This window comes from Triplophysa rosa, unplaced genomic scaffold (genome assembly GCF_024868665.1).
Source record: "Triplophysa rosa unplaced genomic scaffold, Trosa_1v2 scaffold246_ERROPOS420716+, whole genome shotgun sequence".
NCBI classification, from domain to species: Eukaryota; Metazoa; Chordata; class Actinopteri; order Cypriniformes; family Nemacheilidae; genus Triplophysa; species Triplophysa rosa.
Window position 1 is genome coordinate 3,768 of NW_026634263.1, and position 24,394 is coordinate 28,161.

Sequence of the window (24,394 nt, forward strand, 5' to 3'; positions counted from 1 at the left end):
GTGGCCNNTTAATTCAGCAAATTAATTTAATAAGCCTCATTCTAATTTAGTGTCATTTTTATATAAATCAATATTATGGTTTCTACGGCTAGGACCTGCAGTTCCTAAAAGTAGTTTACTACGTAAAAAGTTAGCAGGTGCATAAGACAATATTTTTACACTTTTGTGAATAATTACCTGTCAGGGACTTGGGGAAAACGATGAAAGGCAAGGTTTGTACTGTCACACTGATTGTTTTTGCAATGGATTGCTGAATATTGCTTTCTTTTATTCCACTTTAACATCTCTTTCGTTGGCTTTCTGTCTGTTTCTGTTATCCAGTTCGCATTGTCACCCCAAAATGGCGGCCGCGCTGCCTAGTGACTGTTAAAGTTACCAAAAAAGCATCAGTTTCGACTCGTTCCATCTTAGGTCGCGCTCTTTCTGTGAGCCGTCTCTCGTGCACGAGACTGAATCTCACGAAACAACCTCACTACTGCGTGTCAGAATGATAATGACCTTGGTCAAACAGAAAAAATAGCTTATATAATTTAGAATTGTTTAATACGGATATACATTAAATCCCTTTTCTCTCTGAAAATCGCTTTACAACTGTAAAGGCACTTAAGTGGCAAAAGTAGGCCTCAGCGACGCAGATGATGTCGAAACATTTTCTGACCCTCGCGTTAACAAGCTTTAACAGTAAAATTCCCCAGACATTGACAGAGCCTATATTTATGCCATAATACTGACTTAACTTACTTGAAGAAATTGTAGTCGCGCTCTTTCCTCGTAACGTCGTTAACTCTCTCCTCAGACCGCGCTCTCTCTGTGAGCCGTTACCCCGGCTAAGTAATCTGAAGTGGCAAAAGTAGGCCTCAGCAATGCAAATGTCGAAACATTTTCTGACCCTCATGATAACAAGCTTTAACTGTGGTTGTAAAATTTCCCAGACATTGACATAATGCGTTTTAATCATAAATTCTTATATTTATGCCATTATATTGACTTAACTTACTTGAATAAATTGTAGTCACGCTGTTTCCTCGTCCGACTCGTATCTCCTCAGACTGCGCTCTCCCTGTGTGAGCCGTTACTCAGGCTGTTCTCGTGGAATCTCGCGACACTACCTCACCACTAAATCAGACCAAGGTGAAACAGGAAATTAATTAACCTTATATTATTTATTTATATTTTTATATATGAAACAAATTAATACTGGACTTACATTTGAATACATTGACATTTAGAATATTGTCGTTGTGATTGCCGAAATTTCTTTTAAATGGCGGACTGTCCTGAGCGCATGCCGCCACCTACTGTTGTACACCCATATTCCGATTTTTTAACAGTTATTGATTTTTTATATTATCATTGTTGTTATTACTAGTTGTTTTTAGAAAGGGTGTTCTGGGTGGTGCCATGTCTAAAAATTGTTGAAGATATGGGAAAGACATTATGTTAATTTAACGTACAGATCTTGTCAAAATTTCAACGTTGATTTATAAGTGTTTCATGGTTACTTTTTCAACCGTTCAGCATTCAACGTTGTATCAACGTCGTTTCAACGTTGAAACGAGAACTGACATTATTTCAACCATATTTCAACGTTGAAGGTCGGTCATATGCCAGCTGGGATATGATAACTAACAGGTGGGGCATTTTCCATACTGTTAAAACAGTACCTTAGTCTTATCCTAAAGTAATATTGACAAACTAAATATATCATTTGAAAGCTTACAACCTACTGTTCCCACATTTGGTGACTAATTTTCAAAACAAATTACATAGGAACAGTATTATATTAATTGCATTTTAATGAGCAAAAATTGTTTTAAATTTAAAGAAAAACTTGATCGATTCTCTATTTGTGATGCGGCGGCAACCTATAATTCGCACCCATGTTCTTTCCATGTTTCTTTTGTGTTATTTTATGTGGTCAAATCATATCAATTACAAATAAGTGCCCACAGTACTGTATAGGACAGTGGTTCTCAACTCTGGCCCGCGAGATCCATTTTCCTGCCGAGTTTAGCCCCAACTCTGATATAAAATACCTGAACAAGCTAATCAGCGTCTTTAGGAATAGATGCTTTCAATTTAATGCGGCGCTGCGCAAGTCTAACATCGTATGATATTTAAGTACCGCGATAGCGATTCAAGTGCAGATTGCTCGGTACGCATTTGAATCGCTCTCGCGGTACTTTAATGCAATATGCCAAACAATCTGCGCAGCCCAACATTAAATTGAACGCGTCTGTTCCTGAAGTCACTGATTAGTTCTTCAGGTGTTTTATCAGAGTTGGGGCTAAACTCGGCAGGAAAATGGATCTCGCGGGCCAGAGTTGAGAACCACTGGTATAGGATGTCTGCTTTGTGAGTTAAATGACAATTTGCTCAAGTCTTTTATGGAATAAGTTTAGTATAGTTCGTATATAGTATAATTACATATAATTGGCATACAGTATAACTATGGATTATCTACAAAGGAACATACAGTATATGTATGTCAGCATGTCCCCCCCCTCCCGCATGACGTCAATGCCGCAAACCCTTTTTGAGCAGCACTTTTACGGCAGACAGACAGGTACACGCGAAAGGTAGGATGTCCACGAGTTTGTTAATTAATCGGTAGAATTTATTAGTACAGTTTTTAGTGAGATTAATTGGAGGTAAACAGCTTTTAACATTAGATTGTAAACTATCTAGCAGTAATGTTGGCGGGGTATTGCAATTAAAAACATTATTCGATTTTCTTGTATTGTCTTAAAAGTTACAAATGTTTGATTGCTTAAAATGTTGATGATACGTTATTGCATTCTATAAATAAACTTTATGACTTGATGAAAACGTTAAAATAAACTATATAAGTATAAACTGGCGTTCTGCTAATAAAACTGAAATGTGCAAACGTCTTTTTTTTTGAAGGGATGGATAAGATAAAATCATACGATGAATTACGAAAACAACTGGAAAATGGTATGTAATTCAAACAGTAATGTTTCATTAAATTGCTTTATAATAGCTTTGCTTGTGACTGGATGCATACTACAGGTTGTAATATGTTTGAAATTGATTTATTACTAAATTTGATTTCTAGATGAACTTACACAAAAGGGCTTTGATGCCAGAGTAAAACATTTATTGTGTGGAGAAGAGGCACATAGTGGAGGAAGTCTAGGAACATTGGGTATTCCACTTCTTATTTACCTATTGACTTATTTTTCCTTATTCCTTTTCCTCTGTATTAAAAATGTTTCCTTCTAATTTTATAGAGACAAAAGAAAAAAATGAGAAGGCATATATGGGTAAGGAGACACAATTAAAAGTGATATTAATGCATCATAAAAATGTTTGTTTTGTTGCTCAGTTGCCAGTTCTTTTATTTCAGGGTGCTGTTACTGTTTGTTACTGTACTGTTGGAAATATTAACCAATCTCTCTATTAAGATGCAGCACAAGTATTTACCAAGGCAAAACAGTTAATAAAACCCCAGGTGAAAAAATGTCAGTTTCCCCTTCGTCAGAAAGAAAAGACCCTATTAAAGGTGAGTTTTTGCATTGCTTATGGTGTTGTTATAACTATTTAACATGATTAGCGTAAGCTTTAAGGAATGTTATCAACCTTATATTTATATTGTATTGCAAGATAAAAATGAGTCCCATGGAGTGGAAACCACGCACATCCAAAAAACCAGGCAGATATCAAAAAGTCATTCTTGAAGAAGCCCCACCAAGGATCATAGTGGCAGGCACAGAAGATTATGATGAACTGATACGTATTGCTCAGGAGGCATTTTGGACAGAAAAGGAAAGAGAGGGAAGTACATTTACTCTTTGCCATTCAGATGGCACAAGGTGGACAAAGGAGCAGTTTAACCAAGAATATGGATCTGTCTCTGAGATTCCAACTCCTTGGAAGAGATCATTTTATATTGGACGTAGAGAAATGGGTATTGTACTATAGATTTCGGAAGGAGATGTTTACTGTCTGAGTTATAATCCCTTTGGTACTTATTACATATTTTGTTGTGTCTACAGATATTATCTGCCTCGGTGAAAGCAGTTCAGCATTAGGTATGTTTTCAATTCCAGTGACAACGTTATGCATTTTGTTAATATTACTTTATTGTTGCTAATGATTTGAAATAAAATTGATGTATCTATTAAATGCTCCTTTCTTCAAGGAAATGATGAAATGGAAGACTCGGACATGGTAAAACAACATAAATTGGTTAATTTTGTCAATATTGTCAGTATAAACAATGACATAAGAAGAATGTTTAATTAGGCCCTGATAGTTATTTAGTTTTTTTTTGACTGTAGGACTTCCAACCTAAGGGATCTAGATGTGTAGGAAGATCATCACAGCCAAGTGTAGAAAGATATATGGTAGAGGTTCAGCTGCAGGGAGAATCCTTAAGTTTAGGTAAAAGTTCTAGGAGAAACGCAAGTGCTGATGCTAGTCCAGATCCACATTCTGAGAGATCTTTGAATGGAGGCACAGGAACATCCACAAATTCAGATCCAGGTGCAGCAAGATCCACTAGTGCTGATTCAGGTACAGGTAAATCCTTAAAGGAATACTTCACCCAGAAAATAGGCATTGTAATCATGTTGTTCAAAGTGGAATTCTGTTATTTTTAGTGTGCAACACTAAAATGCCTTTGAAACACTTCTTTATGCACCTAAATTAATTTGTGAACAGCTCAGGTCATTAATGATTGGCTGACATTACATTATCCATTGATACGCAGGTTCTTAAAAATAAATAAATCGACATGAAATATTGTCTTGTAATAATTAAATTTGAGCTGCTGTAAGCTGTTCACCATGGACGAATAAAACAGAGCTCCAGAGGAAGGGAAGATACTAAGTTAATAATATGGTAGATATGTTATCATATATCTATTGAGGATTCAGAAAAAAATTGAGTTGTATGGATTCCTTTGTATAGGATGCCTGACAAAACATGGCCCTAAGAACTGTATGTAGGAGAGCTAGGCAAAGTGTTTTGTATGAAGTATATGTTTGAAATCACATGAGAGTAAATAATGACACCATTTTCATTTTAATATTTTCTTAATTCCAGATCAGGGTGCAAGGGAGACCTCAGTTCCAGAGATTCAAATTGCAACTCCTAATCCAGAGATGCCCATGTAAGAAGGTGTTTGCCCACAAAATGAGGTGTTTTATGTGTCATCTAATGTTGTCACCATTTTACCGTCATGTAAGTAATACAACTAGTCAAGTCATACACTAAGTTAAAAAAAAGATGCTAAAACTGGAATCATGCCTTTAAAAATACAAAAATGGTTAAATGTTGATGTAGATTGTGTCTTTGTTATTTGATATCTTAGTGTATTCTCCACGCCTGCCATTAGTGGACAAATCACTAATCAGTTACAGTGAACAGAACCTGTTGGGTGAAGGAACATTTGGGAAAGTATATCTAGGTTCTTTTCAGGGAACCCCAGCTGCCATAAAGAGGATTCCATATGGCATAGCAGGACTTCAAGATCAGGACATACAGCATGAGATTCTCGTCTCAATGTAAGATGGTCATTAAAATTTCAAGTAAATATTACTATGAAATATGTTTTGGAATAAAGGCAGTAATTGCATACAATACACTGCATTAATAAAATTAGTGATGTGTCACTGAATTAATAAATGCATGTATACGGTAAACATTACATAATGATGAATACTTAAATGGAAAGAAGAGCTGTATTTGTGTCTGTATATATGTGTGACTGTTAAAGTGATAGTTTACCCAAAAATGATAGTTTAGTTTACCCTCTTGTCATTTCAAACCTGTATGACTTTCTTCAACGTAACACAAAAAGTATATATTTTGAAGAAAGTTGGTTGACCGAACAGCGGTGGCACTCATTCACTTATATTGTATGGAAACTAAACCAGTGCAAATGAATGGGTACATGTGATGAACATTGTTCAAAATATCTTCTTTTGTGTTCCACAGAAGAAATTTATACAGGTTTGAAATGACAAAAGGGAGAGTAAATGTTGACAGATTGTTTTTGGGTGAACTATCACTTTAATGATCACAACTTCATCTAGACAACAATGTTTATACTTTGTTTTGTGTTAGTATGTCCCTGTGTGAGCATACTAAAATGCAAATACTTTTAGTGCGTAATGTAGGCAAATTGGAAATCTATTGTTCCTGTGTGCTGTTTATGGTATACTCTTATTGGAATATATATTTTATTAGCTTGCTTTTTGCATAGGCTGGTAATAGCCTGCGAAATGACTATTATATATAATATGACAATTTTACATGTATGCATGTATGTAATTTCCAGGCGATTGAGCCATCCCAATATTGTACGACTCATGGCAGCAGCCCACACTGAAAACACGTTCTTGCTGGCCAATGAATACATTCATGGTACAACCCTGGATAATGTGCTACACAGTGACAATGCTTGTGTTAAGGTGAGTCTATTTTTGCATGTAACATTTGTGAAAAAAAATGTTAGATTTTTCAAATTTGTTTATATTTATAGCATAGTAGTTATCCCCTTAAAACTGAAATGAACAAAAATCAGTTATTAAGCAAGTATATAAAAAGTGTTTAAAATGATACAATGGTTAGCTTAATAACAGTAATAGTAAGTTGAGCCTAGGTGGTGTTCATTACATGGGAAATGTCATTTGGATGTTATTTCACTTAAACACATGCAAAGAAACCCACAATTTATGGTTTAAACAGGGATGTCTAACAAGAAGTTACAGATTGCAGAACTAAGCGTAATCGTTCAATCATTTTTTAGTATACATTGGGTTTAACCAGCATTTGACTTGCTATTGTGTACATTTACACTCTTTAATAATGTTTTTATCTAAGCTCCTATGAGGTTTTTTAAACATGTACTGTATGTGAACTGTCATGAGATTTGTGATGCAAATAAAAAACCTTCAATATTTTGTCATTTTAATTTATTTTCGTAGCTTGAAGGAAACGACAGTCATTTTGTTGCCCTGGACATTTCAATGGCCGTTGAATACATCCATTCAAAAAATGTCATCCATCAGGATCTGAAGCCTGACAATATCCTTGTAAGTAATGTGCTTAACAGCTGATTATGGGGTTGTTAAAACAAGTTATTAAATGTTTTAAAGGGATAGTTCACTCCAAAATGCAAATTCTGTCATCATTAACTCACGCTTGTGTCATTTCAAACCTGTATTACGTTCTTCTGCAAAAGAAGATATTTTGAAGAATGTTTGTACCAAAGGCCGATGGTCCCCATTGACTTCTATTGTATGGACACAAAACCAATGCAAGTGAATGGGTGCTAACGGTTTTCTGTTACATACATTCATCAAATTATCATATTTTGTGTTTTGCAGAAGAAAGAAAGTCATCCAGGTTTTAAATGACATGGGGGTGAGTAAACGATGACGGCATTTTCAATTTTCATCTCCTTAGAGACTTGCAAAAATGCTTATTTTTTCCCATCTTTTTTTAAAACAGGTTGACCAGTTCTCTAAAAAGGCTGTGCTTACTGACTGGGGACTTGCCAACATAAGGGGCACAGTTTTACTGCAGCAAGGAAGCAGATTCACTGGAGGGAAAATAGGACCAATGGGTGGGACTTTTCTTTACATGGCTCCAGAATGTCTAATTGAATTTGAAGAGGCTTCCAGAAGCTCCGACATCTGGTCTTTGGGAGCAACATACCTTGAACTTTTTACAAAGTTGAAGCCCTGGACAGTAAAAAACCAAAAGCAGTTGTGCAGCCTGATGACAAAAAATGCACAGCCACACGCTCTGGAACATCTGTGTGAAAGATACAGTTTCATCTCCATGATGGTACACTATGACCCAGCATCAAGACCTGAAGCTTCATCTGTTGTTCTTTCCTTAAAAACTGTTGAGGGGCTAGATCTCCAGAGCCGTTACGGTTACAAATGGTAAATAACAAATGTGTCAAAAGTTTACATACAACCTGCAGAAAATGGAAAACGTTGCAGATGTTTACGTATAGTCAACAACACCAAATAACTACATTTATTATTTACATTTAATAACTTCACTTACAAAAATAAGCCTGTTCAAGTTTCCACACACCTCATTCTTACTGGTGTACAATGTTAACTGAACAGTTAATGTCAGTTATTTGTCATAGCTGTGGAAGAGTTTCTTGTTCAGTCAGAGCTGACAAAACATAAAAACTGACATTAACTGTTCAGTTATCATTGTACAGTAGTTAGAATCAGGTGTGTGGAAACTTTTGAACTGGCTTATTTTCGTTGTTGACTACATGTAAACATCTGTTATGTGAAGTAACTTGTTCAGTGCACAAAGATTAATTTTGTTAAAAGTTTTAGGGAGAAATAAAAAGACTTTAAACGTTGTAAAAGGTCTAAGACGTCCAACATACATAACTTTTGACTGTTACCTATTTCATTTACAAAGGCTGTTACAGTTAAAAATGGCAAATAACTAATGTCTGTAATATTATTCATCTCGTTAGTCAGTGATCTATCTGTCATCGTGTTCCTTATTCCTGATAAGTTAAAATATTTTCTGCGGTTTGTAGGAGAAAGTACCATATACAAAATACTCAGTAAAGATTACATCTTACATATTTTGTTTGGTCATTTTTATTCGCTCATATATTGTATTATATCAGCATCTCTACAGATTTTTTAAGTACCTAAAATTTTAACAACAACGCTATAAGGTCTCATTAGCCAGTAACTCGTATATTTTATTTGCTTCTGCAAATGTGGATGGTATGGGAATGTCTCTTCTCTCCAGGCCTGTTGTGAATTTCTCCACCAACATGAGGTAAGCTGCCAGAGACCCATCTGGAGATGATGGGAAGTTTGTATCTCGAAGAATGGCCCCAGATATTGTTCTGAATGCTTCATTTGCCACCAACAGTGGTTCATCTGCAGCACACACAAATTGTTCTGCATATTGGAGAAGGTCATCATCCACTCTGCAAAGCATATCAGCAAAACCTACATTGAAGAGAACATTTATTTAGAAATAGACTACCAGTTTGCATCCAATCATTTTAAAGGAATAGTTCACCCAAAAAATGAACATTTTGTCATCATTTGCGCATGCTCCAGTTGTTACAAACCTGTATACATTTCTTTGTTGTGCTGAACACAAGTGAAGATATTTTAATTATCGTATGTAACTTTGTCTTTTGTCCTACTATGATAGTCAATAGTGACCCAAAATGACTTGGATACAAACTTTCATTAAAATAACTTACTGTAATTTGTGTTCAGCATAACAAAGAAATGTATATAGGTTTGTAACAACAGGAGGGTAAGCAGATAATGACAAAATGTTCATTTTTGGGTGAACTACTCCTTTAATTTGATCAAATTAATACATACCTTGTGGGGGTGATGTGAACAGAATGTCTGGCTTCCCAAATGGACCTGCAATATTCTGTTGCTTGCGAATATCATGAGTGTTCCATAGTCTTTCTTCTATGGTCAGATCTCTCTGAAGAAGGGGAAGGTGTGTGTGTTGCAGACAATTTCTGTTGGACAGCATCCATTGGTTATTTAATTTTACTCAACAGACTCTAAAAGGTGTGGTTTGCAGTAAACAAATTACTTAACTTACATATGTACAGGATTGTCCAAATTGAGGATGCCTGATTCCATCATAGTCTAAAATAAATATACATATTGCTGCCATCTTTTCGGTAATTATAATCAATCAACATTTGTTAGACACAATTAGCAGATTCAAGCAAATGAAATCCTTACCTCAAATGTAACCTGCCATTTTTTAATCCATGTTTTCTTCAACATGCTATTGAAGAATTCAGCTCTCTAAAAATATGTAATAAAAACAATCCACAAATCACTAAACATTTACACAACACTCCTGCCTGGTTGCACAGACAAGGCTTAAAGGGGTCATATGACACGGCTGAAACAAATATTGTGGTTTGTTTTAGATGTAATGCAATGTGTATACACGATTTAAGGTTCAAAAACGCTGTATTTTCCACATACCATGCATGTTTGTATCTCCTCTTTGCCCCGCCTCTCTGAACCACCCAGATTTTTGACAAAGCTCATGGCTCTGAAAAGCGAGGTGTGCTATGATTGGCCGGTTAATCAGTGCATAGTGATTGGTGGAATACTGCAAGCGTGTGAGGGAAATGTAACGCCTCTGACCATATTTGGAACATCAGGTTCCTCTTCAATTGTACTGACAGGTACGCACACCTTACTTAACCTACATTTGGGCGGTCTTAGTCAAATCGGACCACCAACTGATGTAGATTTGTGGGGGTGTGGTTACACGAGGCGTTTCAGGCAGGTCTGGGTGAGCATTCGCTTTTACATAGAATGACTCTTTTGTTCCCACACTTTCATTTCTGCAGTTTTACACATCTAATACATGCATGGGCAACTTATAACACACCAAAGACACAGGAAAAAACACGTGTTTGCACCATATGACCCCTTTAAAGTGATAGTTCTGTCATCATTTACTAACACTCTTACCATTTCAAACCTGTATGACTTTTTTCTTCCGCAGAACACAAAATAAGATATTTTGAAAAATGCTGTTGACCGAACAGCGATGGCAGCCATTCACTTGCATTGGTCTTGTGTCCATACAGTAGAAGTCAATGGGTGCCACCACTGTTCGGTTATCAACATATCTTGTTTTGTGTTGTGGTTTGAAATGACAAGAGTGTGAGTAAATGATGACAGAATTTTCATTTTTAAGATATTTTTATGAAAGTGACTTAAATCTCCTAATTTAACGAAGGCATAGTACTATCTTAAGCTAAACCTTGTCTGTGAAACCTGGCCTACACGTGTTAATTACATTATGACAATCATTAAGGGATAATGTACAGTCAGCACATTGATATTGTAAAATAATACCAACAGGGTGAACTGAACCTTAAAGTGCTGATACAGCTTAGTACTGTAAAGACTACTTCAGTAATTAATTAATTAATTACTCTAAAATGTATTATAAGTAAATATTTGTATACGAGTATATATTTAAGAACAAATATGATATGAACATGTGCCACAAATAAAAGTTTACCTGATTATGTACGGACTTGCCCACTCTGAAGGAGTCTCGTCCTTGATCACTAGCCTGCCTGAAATGAAATGCCACTTGCATCTGTCCAACAATAAGGTTCTCTGTTCCCCTGTCTGCCCTAACGATTCGTGGGCAACCTAAAATAAAAAAAAAGATTTGCAAGATATTTAAACCCCATACAGATGAAGTTTTGGTCAACTAGACAATTTCTAGCAGTCAAAAATACATACCACCGTGTTCTTGAACAGCATCATAGAAGTACCGTGCAATGAAGCTCTGTTTTCGGTTAGAGGTGCCAGCCTTAAGCCAAATAATTTTTCTAGAAAATCTATTAAGACATGGCAAGTATATCAAAGCAAACAAACGGCACGGGTAATAGAAACACTGCAATATAATAAATACATTTTTATACATCACACTTTTATGTACAGGTTACATACCCATCAATTCCAAGATGCACCCATATTCCAAAGAATTTCAATTTATCATTTCCTGTAACCAATATAAACGATTTTCTTAGAAACATTATAGAAGGCATCTATAATTGAAACAAAGCATCAACAGTCTACTAATATGAACTCATGTCTTTAAAAAACAAATATACTTTCTTCTGTGGACACAAAAAGTTTTCATACAATGAAATTAAATGTTTAAAAGTTTCAAGGCTTACATAAATTATTCCTTTTACAGTTATCTATCCCTTTAATAAAATCCTTACCATCAATGTGCCAAGTATAATTTGGTCCACGACTAAAGTACTTCCTACGTTCAATTTTCTTTTTTCCAGGACATCTTCTGATAAGACCACTGGCATCAAGCTCTGTCATTATTACACCCACATCATTCCTAGAAATAGACAAAACAATATAAGTATTGGCATAAGGAATGTGTCTGGAATAAATCTGACCATGTTTGTTAAGTTTAAATACATGTACCTGTAGCAAGGCTGGATTCCTCTGACATCACGTACCCGTTTATGCATTGCACGGATACCCTGCCAAGGTGACCAGTGTTTTAACTCACTCTGAAAATAAACACAATTTTGTATTAGACCTATTAATTAAATACAAAGGAATTTTATAAAATGTATTTTCAAAATCAAGTATTTTCAAAATGCAGGTTACTTGAAAATGCACACCATTATAGCTTGCCGTAATTCGGTAAGGGGCCGGTTGTTACTCCTCCGCCTCAAACCAAGAGATTTAATTATTCTTCTTAAATGCCTTTCACTGTATGATGAAAAAAATGCTGTGAACATTTGGTGAACAAGCTTATGTCGCATTTTAAGAAAGCTCAATGTATTTTTGTATTATGAATTTACAGCCTATTCAGTATTATCAGTAAAACGATAACAAACAACAATTTAAAAATCACCTGATTTTAAATCCAGAAGCACCAAGAACAGAGCACATTTCTTTCTGTTTACATCCATTGGCAAAAAGCAATTTTATTATTTCATCTACTTAAAGTTAAGGCAAATTTATTTAATTTATAAACTGCCTAGCACATTTAACGTTGAAATTTAATGGAAAGTTCCATTTTCCTCAACACGTCTAACAGATATCGGGTTTACAGTGTCAAAACCTTCTACTACAAATCAAAAGGCTGAGCTTCAGCTAGCAAGCTATATCCCAGCTGGCATATGACCGACCTTCAACGTTGAAATATGGTTGAAATAATGTCAGTTCTCGTTTCAACGTTGAAACGACGTTGATACAACGTTGAATGCTGAACGGTTGAAAAAGTAACCATGAAACACTTATAAATCAACGTTGAAATTTTGTCAAGATCTGTACGTTAAATTAACATAATGTCTTTCCCATATCTTCAACAATTTTTAGACATGGCACCACCCAGAACACCCTTTCTAAAAACAACTAGTAATAACAACAATGATAATATAAAAAATAAATAACTGTGAAAAAAATTGGAATATGGGTGTACAACAGTAGGTGGCGGCATGCGCTCAGGACAGTCCGCCATTTAAAAGAAATTTCGGCAATCACAACGACAATATTCTAAATGTCAATGTATTCAAATGTAAGTCCAGTATTAATTTGTTTCATATATAAAAATATAAATAAATAATATAAGGTTAATTAATTTCCTGTTTCACCTTGGTCTGATTTAGTGGTGAGGTAGTGTCGCGAGATTCCACGAGAACAGCCTGAGTAACGGCTCACACAGGGAGAGCGCGGTCTGAGGAGATACGAGTCAGACGAGGAAACAGCGTGACTACAATTTATTCAAGTAAGTTAAGTCAATATAATGGCATAAATATAAGAATTTATGATTATAACGCATTATGTCAATGTCTGGGAAATTTTACAACCACAGTTAAAGCTTGTTATCATGAGGGTCAGAAAATGTTTCGACATTTGCATTGCTGAGGCCTACTTTTGCCACTTCAGATTACTTAGCCGGGGTAACGGCTCACAGAGAGAGCGCGGTCTGAGGAGAAAGTCTAACGACGTTACGAGGAAAGAGCGCGACTGCAATTTCTTCAAGTAAGTTAAGTCAGTATTATGGCATAAATATAGGCTCTGTCAATGTCTGGGGAATTTTACTGTTAAAGCTTGTTAACGCGAGGGTCAGAAAATGTTTCGACATCATCTGCGTTGCTGAGGCCTACTTTTGCCACTTAAGTGCCTTTACAGTTGTAAAGTGATTTTCAGAGAGAAAAGGGATTGAATGTATATCCGTATTAAACAATTATAAATTATATAAGCTATTTTTTCTGTTTGACCAAGGGCATTATCATTCTGACACGCAAGTAGTGAGGTTGTTTCGTGAGATTCAGTCTCGTGCACGAGAGACGGCTCACAGAAAGAGCGCAACCTGAGATGGAACGAGTCCAAACTGATGCTTTTTTGGTAACTTTAACAGTCACTAGGCAGCGCGGCCGCCATTTTGGGGTGACAATGCGAACTGGATAACAGAAACAGACAGAAAGCCAACGAAAGAGATGTTAAAGTGGAATAAAAGAAAGCAATATTCAGCAATCCATTGCAAAAACTATCAGTGTGACAGTACAAACCTTGCCTTTCATCGTTTTCCCCAAGTCCCTGACAGGTAATTATTCACAAAAGTGTAAAAATATTGTCTTATGCACCTGCTAACTTTTTACGTAGTAAACTACTTTTAGGAACTGCAGGTCCTAGCCGTAGAAACCATAATATTGATTTATATAAAAATGACACTAAATTAGAATGAGGCTTATTAAATTAATTTGCTGAATTAAGTTTTTTCATTGATAACTTTTTTTGTATTTAACATTGTGTACCTTCTGGGAGATGATAACGTTACGTTAGATTAATTTATATCACTTACTTACCTGTCATACTTAATTTAGAGAGAAATCTAATTTAATTCTTGAACAATATCCCTAGCAACTTATTTTACCTCACAAGGTCTGAAATATAAATTGTATGCAGTAATGGACGATATATAATTTTTGCAGATATTTTTCAAGTCATTTTGGCCGATATCAATATACTGTTCGTCTATAAGTGTTTTTTTGATGATAGAACAAAAGGTGCATCTCTTTTTAGTTTTTTTTCTATCATGGCATTTCCAAAAGTGCTTTACTTACAACCACTTATTAGTTATTACCCAAAATTGTTAGCCTGTAATAAAAAAGCAATCATATATTTATTTACGTGTCTCTGTTATATTTTACCTTATGTAAATATCTGCAAAACTTTTGTTAAATTTAATTTTTTTACCTAATTATATGAAGTTTGTAAAGGGAGTTTTATGGATTGACAGCAATAAAACAGCCCATAGTAATAATGTCTAATAAAACCTTTAAGGAAAAAATCAAACAGCTTTTAACAAGTACATATAAGTGTTTTACATACAGACTTACTGAGAATCATGATCAAAGAAATCACTTGTTTTAATGGCCAATAGCTTTAGCTGCAGCTTAGCATCAGTGTAAAAGTCTGCTGTGGAAAGCCTTCACACAGCAATCTGCCATAAACAATGTGCTTTTGTCCTCATAATATGCATTCATAAATACCTGCAGACTCTGTGCTGACTGATTATGGCTCACTGATAGAGCGAATTTGGATGGACACGACAGGAGTACAGTACTGTGCTATAGCATTAACATATAGCTGACAAACTAACAACACAGCTGTGAAATAACAAATTTATCGTGTGCTTGTTGAATATGAATCGTGTGTGTGGGCTCATTATATACATTAGACTGACAGATCAGATTGCGATCGGTTTGTGAGATCGGCCAAGTTAGTGAGTACGGATCGAGTCATAAAATGTGATCATCGGCCGATTCCGATCTGTGGCCGATTGATCGGAGCATTCCTAGAAGACATACTGCAAAAACTGTTTACAGTCAAGCTGTTATATTACCGTTATATAATTATTTATTGTCCAACATTCCCAATTTTTCTGATGCATGTCCTTACATTAATTATATATGTTAGTGTTAATTTAGTGTTGTTATTATGCTTATACTTGAACTTAAAAGAAACTTAATCGAAACTGACAGGGTTTTGAAAGCAAAGGTTTTGTGAAAAATGGAAGACTTCTGTAAAATGAAGTGTTAAAATGATTTAATGATTAGTTTAGTAAGTTTTTCTGTGTTGTCATCATTCTGGTTGGATTTCAGTTGTAATGTGCATTATTTTTCAAAACAAAACAGCTGATATTGCCTTAGCGACAGCAAAATGCTATTGGACTGTTGAGTCGCTTTTACCCCAAAATGGCTTATGCGCTGGTGTTGCAATGGAACGTTCAATTGACTTTCACTTCTTGTCAATATAGTTCTTTGGCGTGGCCATTGAAATAGATGACGAAAGAGCGTGGCTAAGTTATGTCAATTCCAAACAGAAGTGAGCATCCCTATGCCCTACTCCCTTTGAAGGGCAGAGCCATTGAAGTGTGTTCTTTGAAGGGTGTATATAGGGCTGTGCGATTTGGTGGAAATATCTAATTGCGATATTTTTGACTGACATTGCGATTGCGATTTGATTTGCGATTTTAACTTTTCTAATTCAAACTTGAGCTCAATATTGTTGTGTGGAGCACAGTATGGGTATAGTTACCCTGCTGAAAGAAAACATAGTCTGTGCTATGCGAGATTATCTGTGGTAGGTAAAAAATAAATAAGAGCATAAATCATTATGGTCTTTTTTAATTTGTGTTGTGCTTATCCAAATGACAATTTAGTGAAGTAGTCCAAATTTGACATCGGTCGTGTAAAAAGATACTGTATGGTTCCTCTGTTGTTCCTCTTGTACTTGTAATGGTCAGAAGTTAGCAGCAACAAAGTGTTCTTTTGGCTTCACAAGTCAAATGTTTGCACATATTTCTTAAGATACAGTGAACTCTTAATGTGATCCTAATTAATCATCTTTGGTACATCTTTGGAAAATAGTTGCCAACAACACAGGGTTTTTCATGTATGGCCATTTTTTGGATCTAAACTGTTTTTATTTTTCTCTTTAGACGCTGTCATCAACACACACAACACTACAAGATCAAAAATATTAGAAACCATGTCCAAATTCTTAAAATTTGCTCCAGAGAGGATAGGTGGTGGTGGCCGTAAGAAGACTCTTCCCTGAAGACCTGCTTTGGCTAAAAAGGGTTACATTATTCTCTAGAATGAAATGTATTTGTTTCCTTACAGTTTTGCATTTAATAGGCTGAGAAGTTGCTTGATTAATAAATTTAGGAAATTATCAATGTATTTCATATTACAGTTTTATTATATTGTAGTTACTATATATTTTTCTTATATATATATGTTAAACACGTGTGTATATATATATTCTAGTTAATGTTTTTTTTCTCTTTCTGGCATATTGTTTTGTATGAAGCCCTTTCCTCAAAATTGATATGATTTATTTAATTTTAGGGTTTAATGATACTTGTAGAATGAATGATTTTTTATTTTTGTTGAATGAGAAGTTTGGAGAAATAAAGTTTATTTGTATAAACGATGTTTTTATTTTCATTCTGGCATATCTCTAGCAGAGCTTTTCCCTCATACAATGTGGAACTACTCACAGCTGCACTAAAAGAATAATGTTTATTTTTATTAAGTTAGATTATTTCTTATCAGGCCAGGGTCAAGTTGCATTCATTACAATTGCTTTTAAAACATGGCCTGCAAAAAAATCATGTGGCATAGTAGCTCATTAAGTGTTGAAAAGACATTGAAACAGTAGCAAATTAAACGTTGTTTCGTTTTGCAAAAACAATTAATTCAGCATTTATTCAACATCGGTTTCTGACCGCAATTCACCCAGGTTGAAAGTAAGACGGTGAAACAACGTCGCGATTTCAACGTTGATTCAATTTGCAAAATCGAAACGTAATTCAACGTTGATTCAACCTTGGTCCTTGACGTTGATTCAACGGTGAATCAACGTTGAAATGCCGGCTGGGATTGCTTGCCACACAGCAGTCAGTTCAGTTGATCATTAGAATTAAACATATCGTCAAATATCCCCATCTCTCTACGATGTGCATCGTAACATTTTTGCATTGTGAAATATCGTAATACGAAGTATTGTTACACCCCTAGTGTATGATATTATAGTCCGGTATAAGCGTTTGGAACTTCCTTGGTGAAGGGAATGACTGAACTAGTGTTGGGGAGTCTGCTACAAAAGAGTAAATAAAAACAAATACAATTTTTTTTAAATACTGTAATTATATTCCATTTCTCCTTTAATTTATGTAGAGTATATGTATATATGAGAAATTACATTTTATATGATTAAAATAACTTTTTTTTAATAGATGGCGTACCATAAAAAATGGAGGCGGCAAAATTCTGAATTGCATGCATTGACACTGTCTAGCAGTGAATCAGAGGAGGAGGATTTATTTGCTGCTGGGGTTGGCGTGGGTAAAACCAACGGCAGTCTGAGAGAAGACAGCGCTGGGAGTACTGTTGACATCAATGATTTTGTGTATGAGGATGGCCAGCAGTGTGACAGTGAAACTGATGATGCAGAAACAGGCACTTCCTCAGATGAATTAAGTGATTTGAGGAGCGATTTGGCTAAATGGGCTGTGAAGAATAAAGCAACTCGGGCGTCTGTTGATGAGCTCCTCTCTGTGTTAAGAAAACATGGTCATCGGCTGCCTAAAGATGCAAGAACACTGTTGGGAACTCCACACCAAGTAGAAGTACAGGAATTATGTGGTGGTCAATATCTTTATTTTGGTCTTGAGTCTGGAATTTTGAAAATATGTTCACAGTATTCAGATGAGTTCTCCAAAGAAAAAGATGTACTCCTAAATTTCAACATAGATGGTTTGCCATTGTTCAAGTCATCAAATGTTCAGATTTGGCCAATTCTTTGTAGTGTTAAAAGGTTTCAGCCTTTTATTATAGCCATATTTTGTGGCAATGAAAAACCAAATCCTGTTAGTAATTTCATGGCAGACTTTCTTGAAGAGCTGACTATGCTTCAACAAGATGGAATTGCGTTCAAAGATGAAACCTTAAATGTAAAAGTGAATGCTTTCATTTGTGACGCTCCTGCGAGAGCTTTTTTAAAACGCATAAAAGGACACAATGCATACAATAGTTGCGAGCGATGCACTATTGTAGGAGAATATGTAGACCACAGGGTTGTGTTCAATTACCAGTCACGAGAGACTATTTTGTTAAGAACGGAAGAGGAATTCAACAGACTCTCTTACTCATCTCACCAAAGTGGACACTCACCCCTGGTAGATGCAGGCTTGTCATGTATACATTCATTTGTGTTGGACTACATGCATCTGGTCTGCCTAGGGGTGGTTAGATGCTTACTGACCTTCCTCAAACAGGGTCCAAGAGTGTGTAAACTTTCTCAGAGACAAATTGGTGAAATATCATCCAAACTTGTGTTTCTCAATGGAAAACTGCCAAGAGAATTTGCCCGACAGCCACGGTCTCTTGCCTTTCTGGACAGATGGAAAGCAACTGAATTCCGTCAGTTCTTACTGTACACTGGACCTGTTGTTCTTCGTTCAGTGTTGCCTGAGAACTTCTACCACCACTTCCTTACACTTACTGTTGCTATGTCCATACTGTTGGACTCTGATGACGAAACAAGGAATTCATATACTGCCTATGCTGAAGAACTACTGATGTATTTTTACAAAACATCTACTAAGCTCTACAGCCCCATCTTTCCTTCTTACAATGTCCATTCTCTTGTCCACCTAGCAGAAGATGTTAGGAATTTTGGAACTTCTTTAAATGAGATCTGCGCTTTTCAGTTTGAGAACCATCTGCACAAACTGAAGAAAAGTGTCAGAAACGCAAAAAATCCTATTTCACAAATTTTCAAGAGAATAGCAGAAATGGATAATGCCAAAGTTCGCATTGCACCAGCACCTCACCACACATTTGTGTCCACAAAAAAAAGGACTCTTGCTTTCTTTATGGAGATGGCTTTGCCTTTGTAAATGAAAAGAGATCCGATAATATGTGTGTGTGTGATGTCTACCACCTTGACAGTTTAGACAGTTTCTTTGAGAATCCTTGTAGCTCTAAACTTATAAACATTGCACTTCTGAGAGATGGAAGAAGACCTGGAAAACGAAAGCTCATTGAACAGAAAGACCTTAGGAAAAAAGCTGTCTGTCTTCCATATGAAAATGGATTTGTTCTGATACCAATGCTTCATGGCAGTGAAAGGCACTAAAGAGCCGTCCAAGGACTGTAGGCGTGTAAGCCTTAAATGGTGTTAAAGAAATGGTAATTTAATGTTTTTTCATATAAATGTTGTGTTTTATTATAACAAAATGTATCTAATTTCAAACACAGTAACCCAACTATGAAAGTGTGTACACTTGGCATTTGCGAATCATTTTCTATATCAGATCACAAATGGTCAGTGCTAAATGGAGGTTTTCATTGTGCTCCTGCAAAATTGATGAGAGGGGAAAAATCCGAAAATGATCACTGGATATGAACTTAAATTGCACATTGATACTTCATGGAAACCTATTTGTTTTGGCTGACCACTTGTGATTGGATCAACAAAAACGCACTGAAAACTGGACAAATTTTGTATCTGTAATTCTTAAAGGGATAGTTCACCCAAAAATGAAAACTGTGGACATTTACTCCCCCTTAAGTTGTTCCAAACGTGTATAAATTTGTTCGCTCTGCTGACGCAAAATATATTTTACCATTTTTTTGCAACAAAGCAGTTTTCAGCAGAACATTTATATGGGTTTGAAACAACTCGAGGATGAGTAAATGATAACATGATTTTCTTTTTTTTGGTGAACTATTCCTTTAACCTCAATCTGACCATTTCCTGGCAATCTGTTATGTAACCAGTATATTATTTAATTGTCTACACCAGGGGTTTCCAGTCCTGCTCCTGGAGGGCCACTATCCTGCAGAGTTTAGCTTCAATCCCAATTAAACACTCCAGCTAATCAAGGTCTGTGTTGGCATACTAAAAACTGTCAGACAGGTGTGTTGAGGCAAACAGGAGCTAAACTCTGCAGGACTGTGGCCCTCCACGACAGAGTTTGGACACCACTGATCTACAAAATTGCCACATTATGTCTCAACCTTTACAAAGTTATTGGTTTTATTTTTGTGATTTGTTTACTGAAAGACACAAACAATGTGGGCCAGAGCTGCATGGAGAGAAGGCAATGCCGAAATGGAGGACGTCATTCCATCCTGTTGGGTCAAGAATGGATGTGTGTCTTGGCCTGATCAACAAGTGAAAAAAGCGATGAAAACTTTAAGAGAGCCTGAGGATGTGTTGATGAAATTTTCACTTATAAAAGTAAAATTTCAGTCAGGTATGTAATTACTTTGTTTACATTAGGGCTGGAAATAAATATTGATTTCTTGATTTTAATCGATTCTCATTTCTATAAACCACTATTGATTCTTCAATTAATTCTTCAATCACTGAACTGGGCATCTCTTTTTTTACTGCATTACATAACACAATCAGTTGATTTTAACCTTCAATATTATAAAAGCCTAATGTAGTACCTACTAACTCCCTGTGTAGTGTACAGCTTTATTTGAGAATTTTGCTACACATGCATTAAATCAAAAGTAAGAACAGAGCCTCCACTTTTAAACAACAGCAAAAATCATCTTACATCATGTCTACAGCGGACGAGTCATGTCTAGAACAAGCCGTGTGTCGTGTCGCGTCCGGTGTAGACACGGTGTTACTCTAGCTTCGTGCACTTTTTTTTATAATACTTACTGTAGACATGTTTCATGAAAAAAAAAAACATAACAAAAAGACTAGGAAGATCATGTTTTTGTCAAAGACTTTATCCGAATCAGATTTCAGAACGGTGGTCAAAACATAGGTCGCATCGACCAACACACCCAAAGCTTACATAGTTGTGTACCTCTTAGTGGGTTTGCCATTTCTGTAACATGAAATCACAGACTGAAACCCTGTCTTGGCTCAAAAATAAAATATTAAATGTAAATTATTGCAGATGACCTCCCTGACGGTGATTTCACAGCTGTGGCTGTTGCTGATCTCCCAACAGTTTTGCAAATAGGTAAGTTTTAAAAGTAACAAGGTTTTTTCATTATGCCTGATAGTGATCCTTATGAATATAAACAGAATTGAGCCTATGGGCAGAGATGTTTATAGCAAATAATAATAAGTCACTCCATTGAGACTTTCAAGTTCATCATGTTCGCCCGTCAGCAGCTCAAAGTTAATTAAAATGAAAATTCTGTCATTAATTATTCTTACCCTCATGTCATTCCAAACCCGCAAGTTGTTTGTTCATCTTCGGAACACAAATAAAGATATTTTTGATGAAATCCTAGAGCTTTCTGACCCTGCATAGACTGCAACACACCTAAAATGTTCCCAGGTCCAGAAACGTATGTAAGTGTAAATGTATGTATGTATGTGACATCAGTGGCTCAACCGTAATTTTATGAAGCTATGAGAAAAAAAATCTCAACATTATTCAACCATTTCTTCTCTACCGCTGCGTGTTCACAAGAATGCCACGACGACGCAGCACCCTGCAAACTGAACCCGGATGCGGTCTTATGGGTTTGGAACGACATGAGGTTGAATAATTAATGACAAGAGTTTTCTTTTCTGGGTGAACTGCACCTTTAAGCTGCTCTGAAGGATTTTGATTGCAACTGTGTGTGAATATCATACATCTCATTGTTATTGATCAATTTAAAAATGGCTGTTTTCTTTTCCAATGTAGATGATCAACCTCTTCCCTGTGTACCCAAAAAAGTTCAAAAGAATGTGCAGTCTGGTTGGTATTCTAACTTAAATTATTTTATTAATTAAAGCTAAGTGTTGGAATATTATTCCAAGGAAGTGCACATTTGCTTACTTTATTTCTTGCATATTGCAGAATGTTTTTAGTAGGGTTGTCCTGATCAAGTTTTTTTGTCCCCTGATCAGAGTCAATAATGTCCTGATCTGTGTAACATACATGATGCATACTTTTCAGGGTTTTTCCTGGCTCAAAATGAGGCGGAGGTGGTGCCATGCTTATCTTGTACACACACGCACGTGTGAGCCTATTAACCTTTAAGTGGCTTAGCCAAAAACTTTACATATTAAAACATAAAAATTAGATAAAAATGATAATTATTAAGTTATATAAAACATTACCTTTATTCAACCAAACACATGTTTTTAAATTAAATAAATAAATAGAATTTTAAATAAAGCTTTTTATCCTTTTCGACTAAATTTTCAGCCCACAATAGCCAACTAAATTAACCAGTCTTATTAAATCTGCAAAGCTCATTCACATCATGCGTTCTCCTGTGGTTTACTGAGCTTTGAATGATTTACTGATTTTTTATATTTGCTAGTGACTGAAAAGTTTAAACAGTTTTATCCGAATCTGTTCAAAGAAGTCATTTGTTTGTGAGTCGTTCTGACATAATTTTGGCAAGAGATTGAGGCGGCACAAAATTTGACAGAGTCGGCCACCTCCAATTTTTCTATGCAGATTTACCCTGCTTTTGTAATGAAACAGTCCTTTATTTGCTGTTTTTATCTCCCGTTAGACTTTTGAGACATTATTGCCATAACACATTGCTTTAAAGCTTTTTGTTTCCTTTTATTGTGGTTGGCAAACCCACTTAAAGGTACAGCTGACGTAACAAAAAAAGATTATTTGGTCTTTATGGTCATCTATTGTTCTACTTAACAGAAAAAGAGGGCACTGTTGTCATCTATCCAAGCCAACGCACTTCTTCTGGACCACTTTCAAATAGCCCGAGTCCCCCTGAGTGCCTCTCACAGGCTGGATGAGAAACCCCAATGATCCCTCTTACGTGGCCACAGAAAAGCCCCTGTTAAGTCCATGGTGGCCAGGGGTCCTAATAAAAGATCCTAAAAGTCTTAAATTGAACTTGTTCATATCTGTAGACACCCTTAAGTCCCTCTCACATGGCGAGCAAAGGAGCCCAGTGAGTCCTTCTCTCACAGCCAGAGGAGACCCCAGTAAGTCCCTCTCACGCAGCAAACAAAGAAGCCCCAGTGAGTCCCTCTCTCACAGCCAAGGAGAAGCCCCAGTGAGTCCTCTTACGCGGCCAGAGGAGAAGCCCCAGTGAGTCCCTCTTCACAGCCAGAGGAGAAGCGCCCAGTAAGTCCCTCTCACGCAGCCAGAGGAGAACCCCAGTGAGTCCCTCTCTCACAGCCAGAGGAGAAGCCCCAGTAGTCCCTCTCACGACAGCCAGAGGAGAAGCCCCAGTGAGTCCCTCTCCACAGCACGAGAGAAGCCCCAGTGAGTCCTCTCACACAAGCCAGAGAGAAGCCCAGTAGTCCCTTCACGCAGCAAACAAAAGAAGCCAGTGAGTCCCTCTTACGCGCCAGAGGAGAAGCCCCAGTAAGTCCATGGTGGCCAGGGGTCTTTAAAGTTTTCCATATAAAAGTTCTTAAAAATCTTAAAAAGTCTTAATTGAACTTGTCATATCTATAGACACCCTGAAGTCCCTCTCACATGGCAAGCAAAGAAGCCCCAGTGAGTCCCCCTCACACAGCTGCAGAGAAGCCCAATGAGTCCATGGTGGCTGGCAGGTGCTTAATAAGTCTTAAATAAATTTGTCCTAATAAAAGATCTTAGTCTTAAATTATACTTGTTTATATCTGTAGACACCTCACACAGCAAACAAAGAAGCTCCAGGAGTCCTTCTCATACAGCTGAGTAGTTCCTCTGAGTCACACAGCAACTGGAGTCCAACCAAGTCTCTCTCAGGTTCCTCAGACACCCAGTCATGCAACAAAAGAGACCCTCTAAATCAGCCATCCGTGATAAATGCAGAGATGTCAGTAAAGGTGAGCCATCATTGGAACACTGTTGACAA

General features: G+C 36.4%; 3 protein-coding genes across 9 annotated transcripts; 2 read left to right on the plus strand and 1 right to left on the minus strand.

The window, feature by feature from the left end:
* Window positions 1-2,492: 2,492 nt before the first annotated feature.
* LOC130550145 (uncharacterized) lies at window positions 2,493-8,305 on the plus strand. 4 transcript variants are annotated; one of them, XM_057327534.1, is made up of 15 exons: window positions 2,493-2,579; window positions 2,908-2,958; window positions 3,080-3,169; window positions 3,255-3,287; window positions 3,429-3,526; window positions 3,628-3,931; window positions 4,020-4,055; window positions 4,166-4,194; window positions 4,305-4,545; window positions 5,071-5,208; window positions 5,339-5,531; window positions 6,308-6,440; window positions 6,957-7,064; window positions 7,359-7,395; window positions 7,483-8,305. In XM_057327534.1, the coding sequence occupies exons 2-10, from the start codon at window positions 2,910-2,912 to the stop codon at window positions 5,139-5,141; spliced, it is 951 nt and encodes a 316-aa protein (XP_057183517.1). In that variant the 5' UTR covers window positions 2,493-2,579; window positions 2,908-2,909; the 3' UTR covers window positions 5,142-5,208; window positions 5,339-5,531; window positions 6,308-6,440; window positions 6,957-7,064; window positions 7,359-7,395; window positions 7,483-8,305. The 4 variants fall into 4 exon arrangements, with proteins under 4 accessions (XP_057183517.1, XP_057183516.1, XP_057183518.1 ...); XM_057327533.1 differs by lacking the exon at window positions 7,359-7,395; XM_057327535.1 differs by lacking the exon at window positions 7,359-7,395 and having other exon boundaries at window positions 4,305-4,539.
* Window positions 8,306-8,400: 95 nt separating this feature from the next.
* Window positions 8,401-12,586, minus strand: LOC130550144 (uncharacterized). The gene is made up of 11 exons (XM_057327531.1): window positions 12,433-12,586; window positions 12,197-12,287; window positions 11,994-12,082; window positions 11,777-11,904; window positions 11,499-11,550; window positions 11,289-11,386; window positions 11,059-11,195; window positions 9,750-9,815; window positions 9,604-9,650; window positions 9,369-9,517; window positions 8,401-8,978 (listed from the first exon to the last, which is right to left on the minus strand). Exons 1-11 carry the CDS (start codon window positions 12,468-12,470, stop codon window positions 8,689-8,691), a joined length of 1,185 nt encoding a protein of 394 aa, XP_057183514.1. The 5' UTR covers window positions 12,471-12,586; the 3' UTR covers window positions 8,401-8,688.
* Window positions 12,587-13,235: 649 nt separating this feature from the next.
* Window positions 13,236-23,370, plus strand: LOC130550147 (uncharacterized). 4 transcript variants are annotated; one of them, XR_008962347.1, is made up of 6 exons: window positions 13,236-13,308; window positions 13,470-13,565; window positions 17,833-19,789; window positions 20,667-20,859; window positions 21,526-21,591; window positions 22,270-22,323. XR_008962347.1 is itself a non-coding variant. In XM_057327536.1 (6 exons), the coding sequence occupies exons 3-6, from the start codon at window positions 20,676-20,678 to the stop codon at window positions 23,337-23,339; spliced, it is 405 nt and encodes a 134-aa protein (XP_057183519.1). In that variant the 5' UTR covers window positions 13,236-13,308; window positions 13,470-13,565; window positions 20,667-20,675; the 3' UTR covers window positions 23,340-23,370. The 4 variants fall into 4 exon arrangements, 1 of the variants encoding a protein (XP_057183519.1); XM_057327536.1 differs by lacking the exon at window positions 17,833-19,789 and adding an exon at window positions 23,239-23,370; XR_008962346.1 differs by having other exon boundaries at window positions 17,833-20,859.
* Window positions 23,371-24,394: the final 1,024 nt, after the last annotated feature.

What these genes read in the sequence shown, in the direction of transcription:
- LOC130550145 (XM_057327532.1), top strand. Translation starts at nt 2,910, where the DNA reads ATGGATAAGATAAAATCATACGATGAATTACGAAAACAACTGGAAAAT. An exon ending in ACGAAAACAACTGGAAAATG is followed by an intron (nt 2,959 to 3,079) that starts GTATGTAATTCA and finishes TTTGATTTCTAG; the next exon opens with ATGAACTTACACAAAAGGGC. An exon ending in TATTGGACGTAGAGAAATGG is followed by an intron (nt 3,932 to 4,019) that starts GTATTGTACTAT and finishes TTGTGTCTACAG; the next exon opens with ATATTATCTGCCTCGGTGAA.
- LOC130550144 (XM_057327531.1), bottom strand. Translation starts at nt 12,470, where the DNA reads ATGTGCTCTGTTCTTGGTGCTTCTGGATTTAAAATCAG. An exon ending in GCTTCTGGATTTAAAATCAG is followed by an intron (nt 12,288 to 12,432) that starts GTGATTTTTAAA and finishes TTCATCATACAG; the next exon opens with TGAAAGGCATTTAAGAAGAA. An exon ending in GCAAGTCCGTACATAATCAG is followed by an intron (nt 9,816 to 11,058) that starts GTAAACTTTTAT and finishes ACATATTTTTAG; the next exon opens with AGAGCTGAATTCTTCAATAG.
- LOC130550147 (XM_057327536.1), top strand. Translation starts at nt 20,676, where the DNA reads ATGTGGGCCAGAGCTGCATGGAGAGAAGGCAATGCCGAAATGGAGGAC. An exon ending in AAAAGTAAAATTTCAGTCAG is followed by an intron (nt 20,860 to 21,525) that starts GTATGTAATTAC and finishes AAATTATTGCAG; the next exon opens with ATGACCTCCCTGACGGTGAT. An exon ending in TCAAAAGAATGTGCAGTCTG is followed by an intron (nt 22,324 to 23,238) that starts GTTGGTATTCTA and finishes TCTACTTAACAG; the next exon opens with AAAAAGAGGGCACTGTTGTC.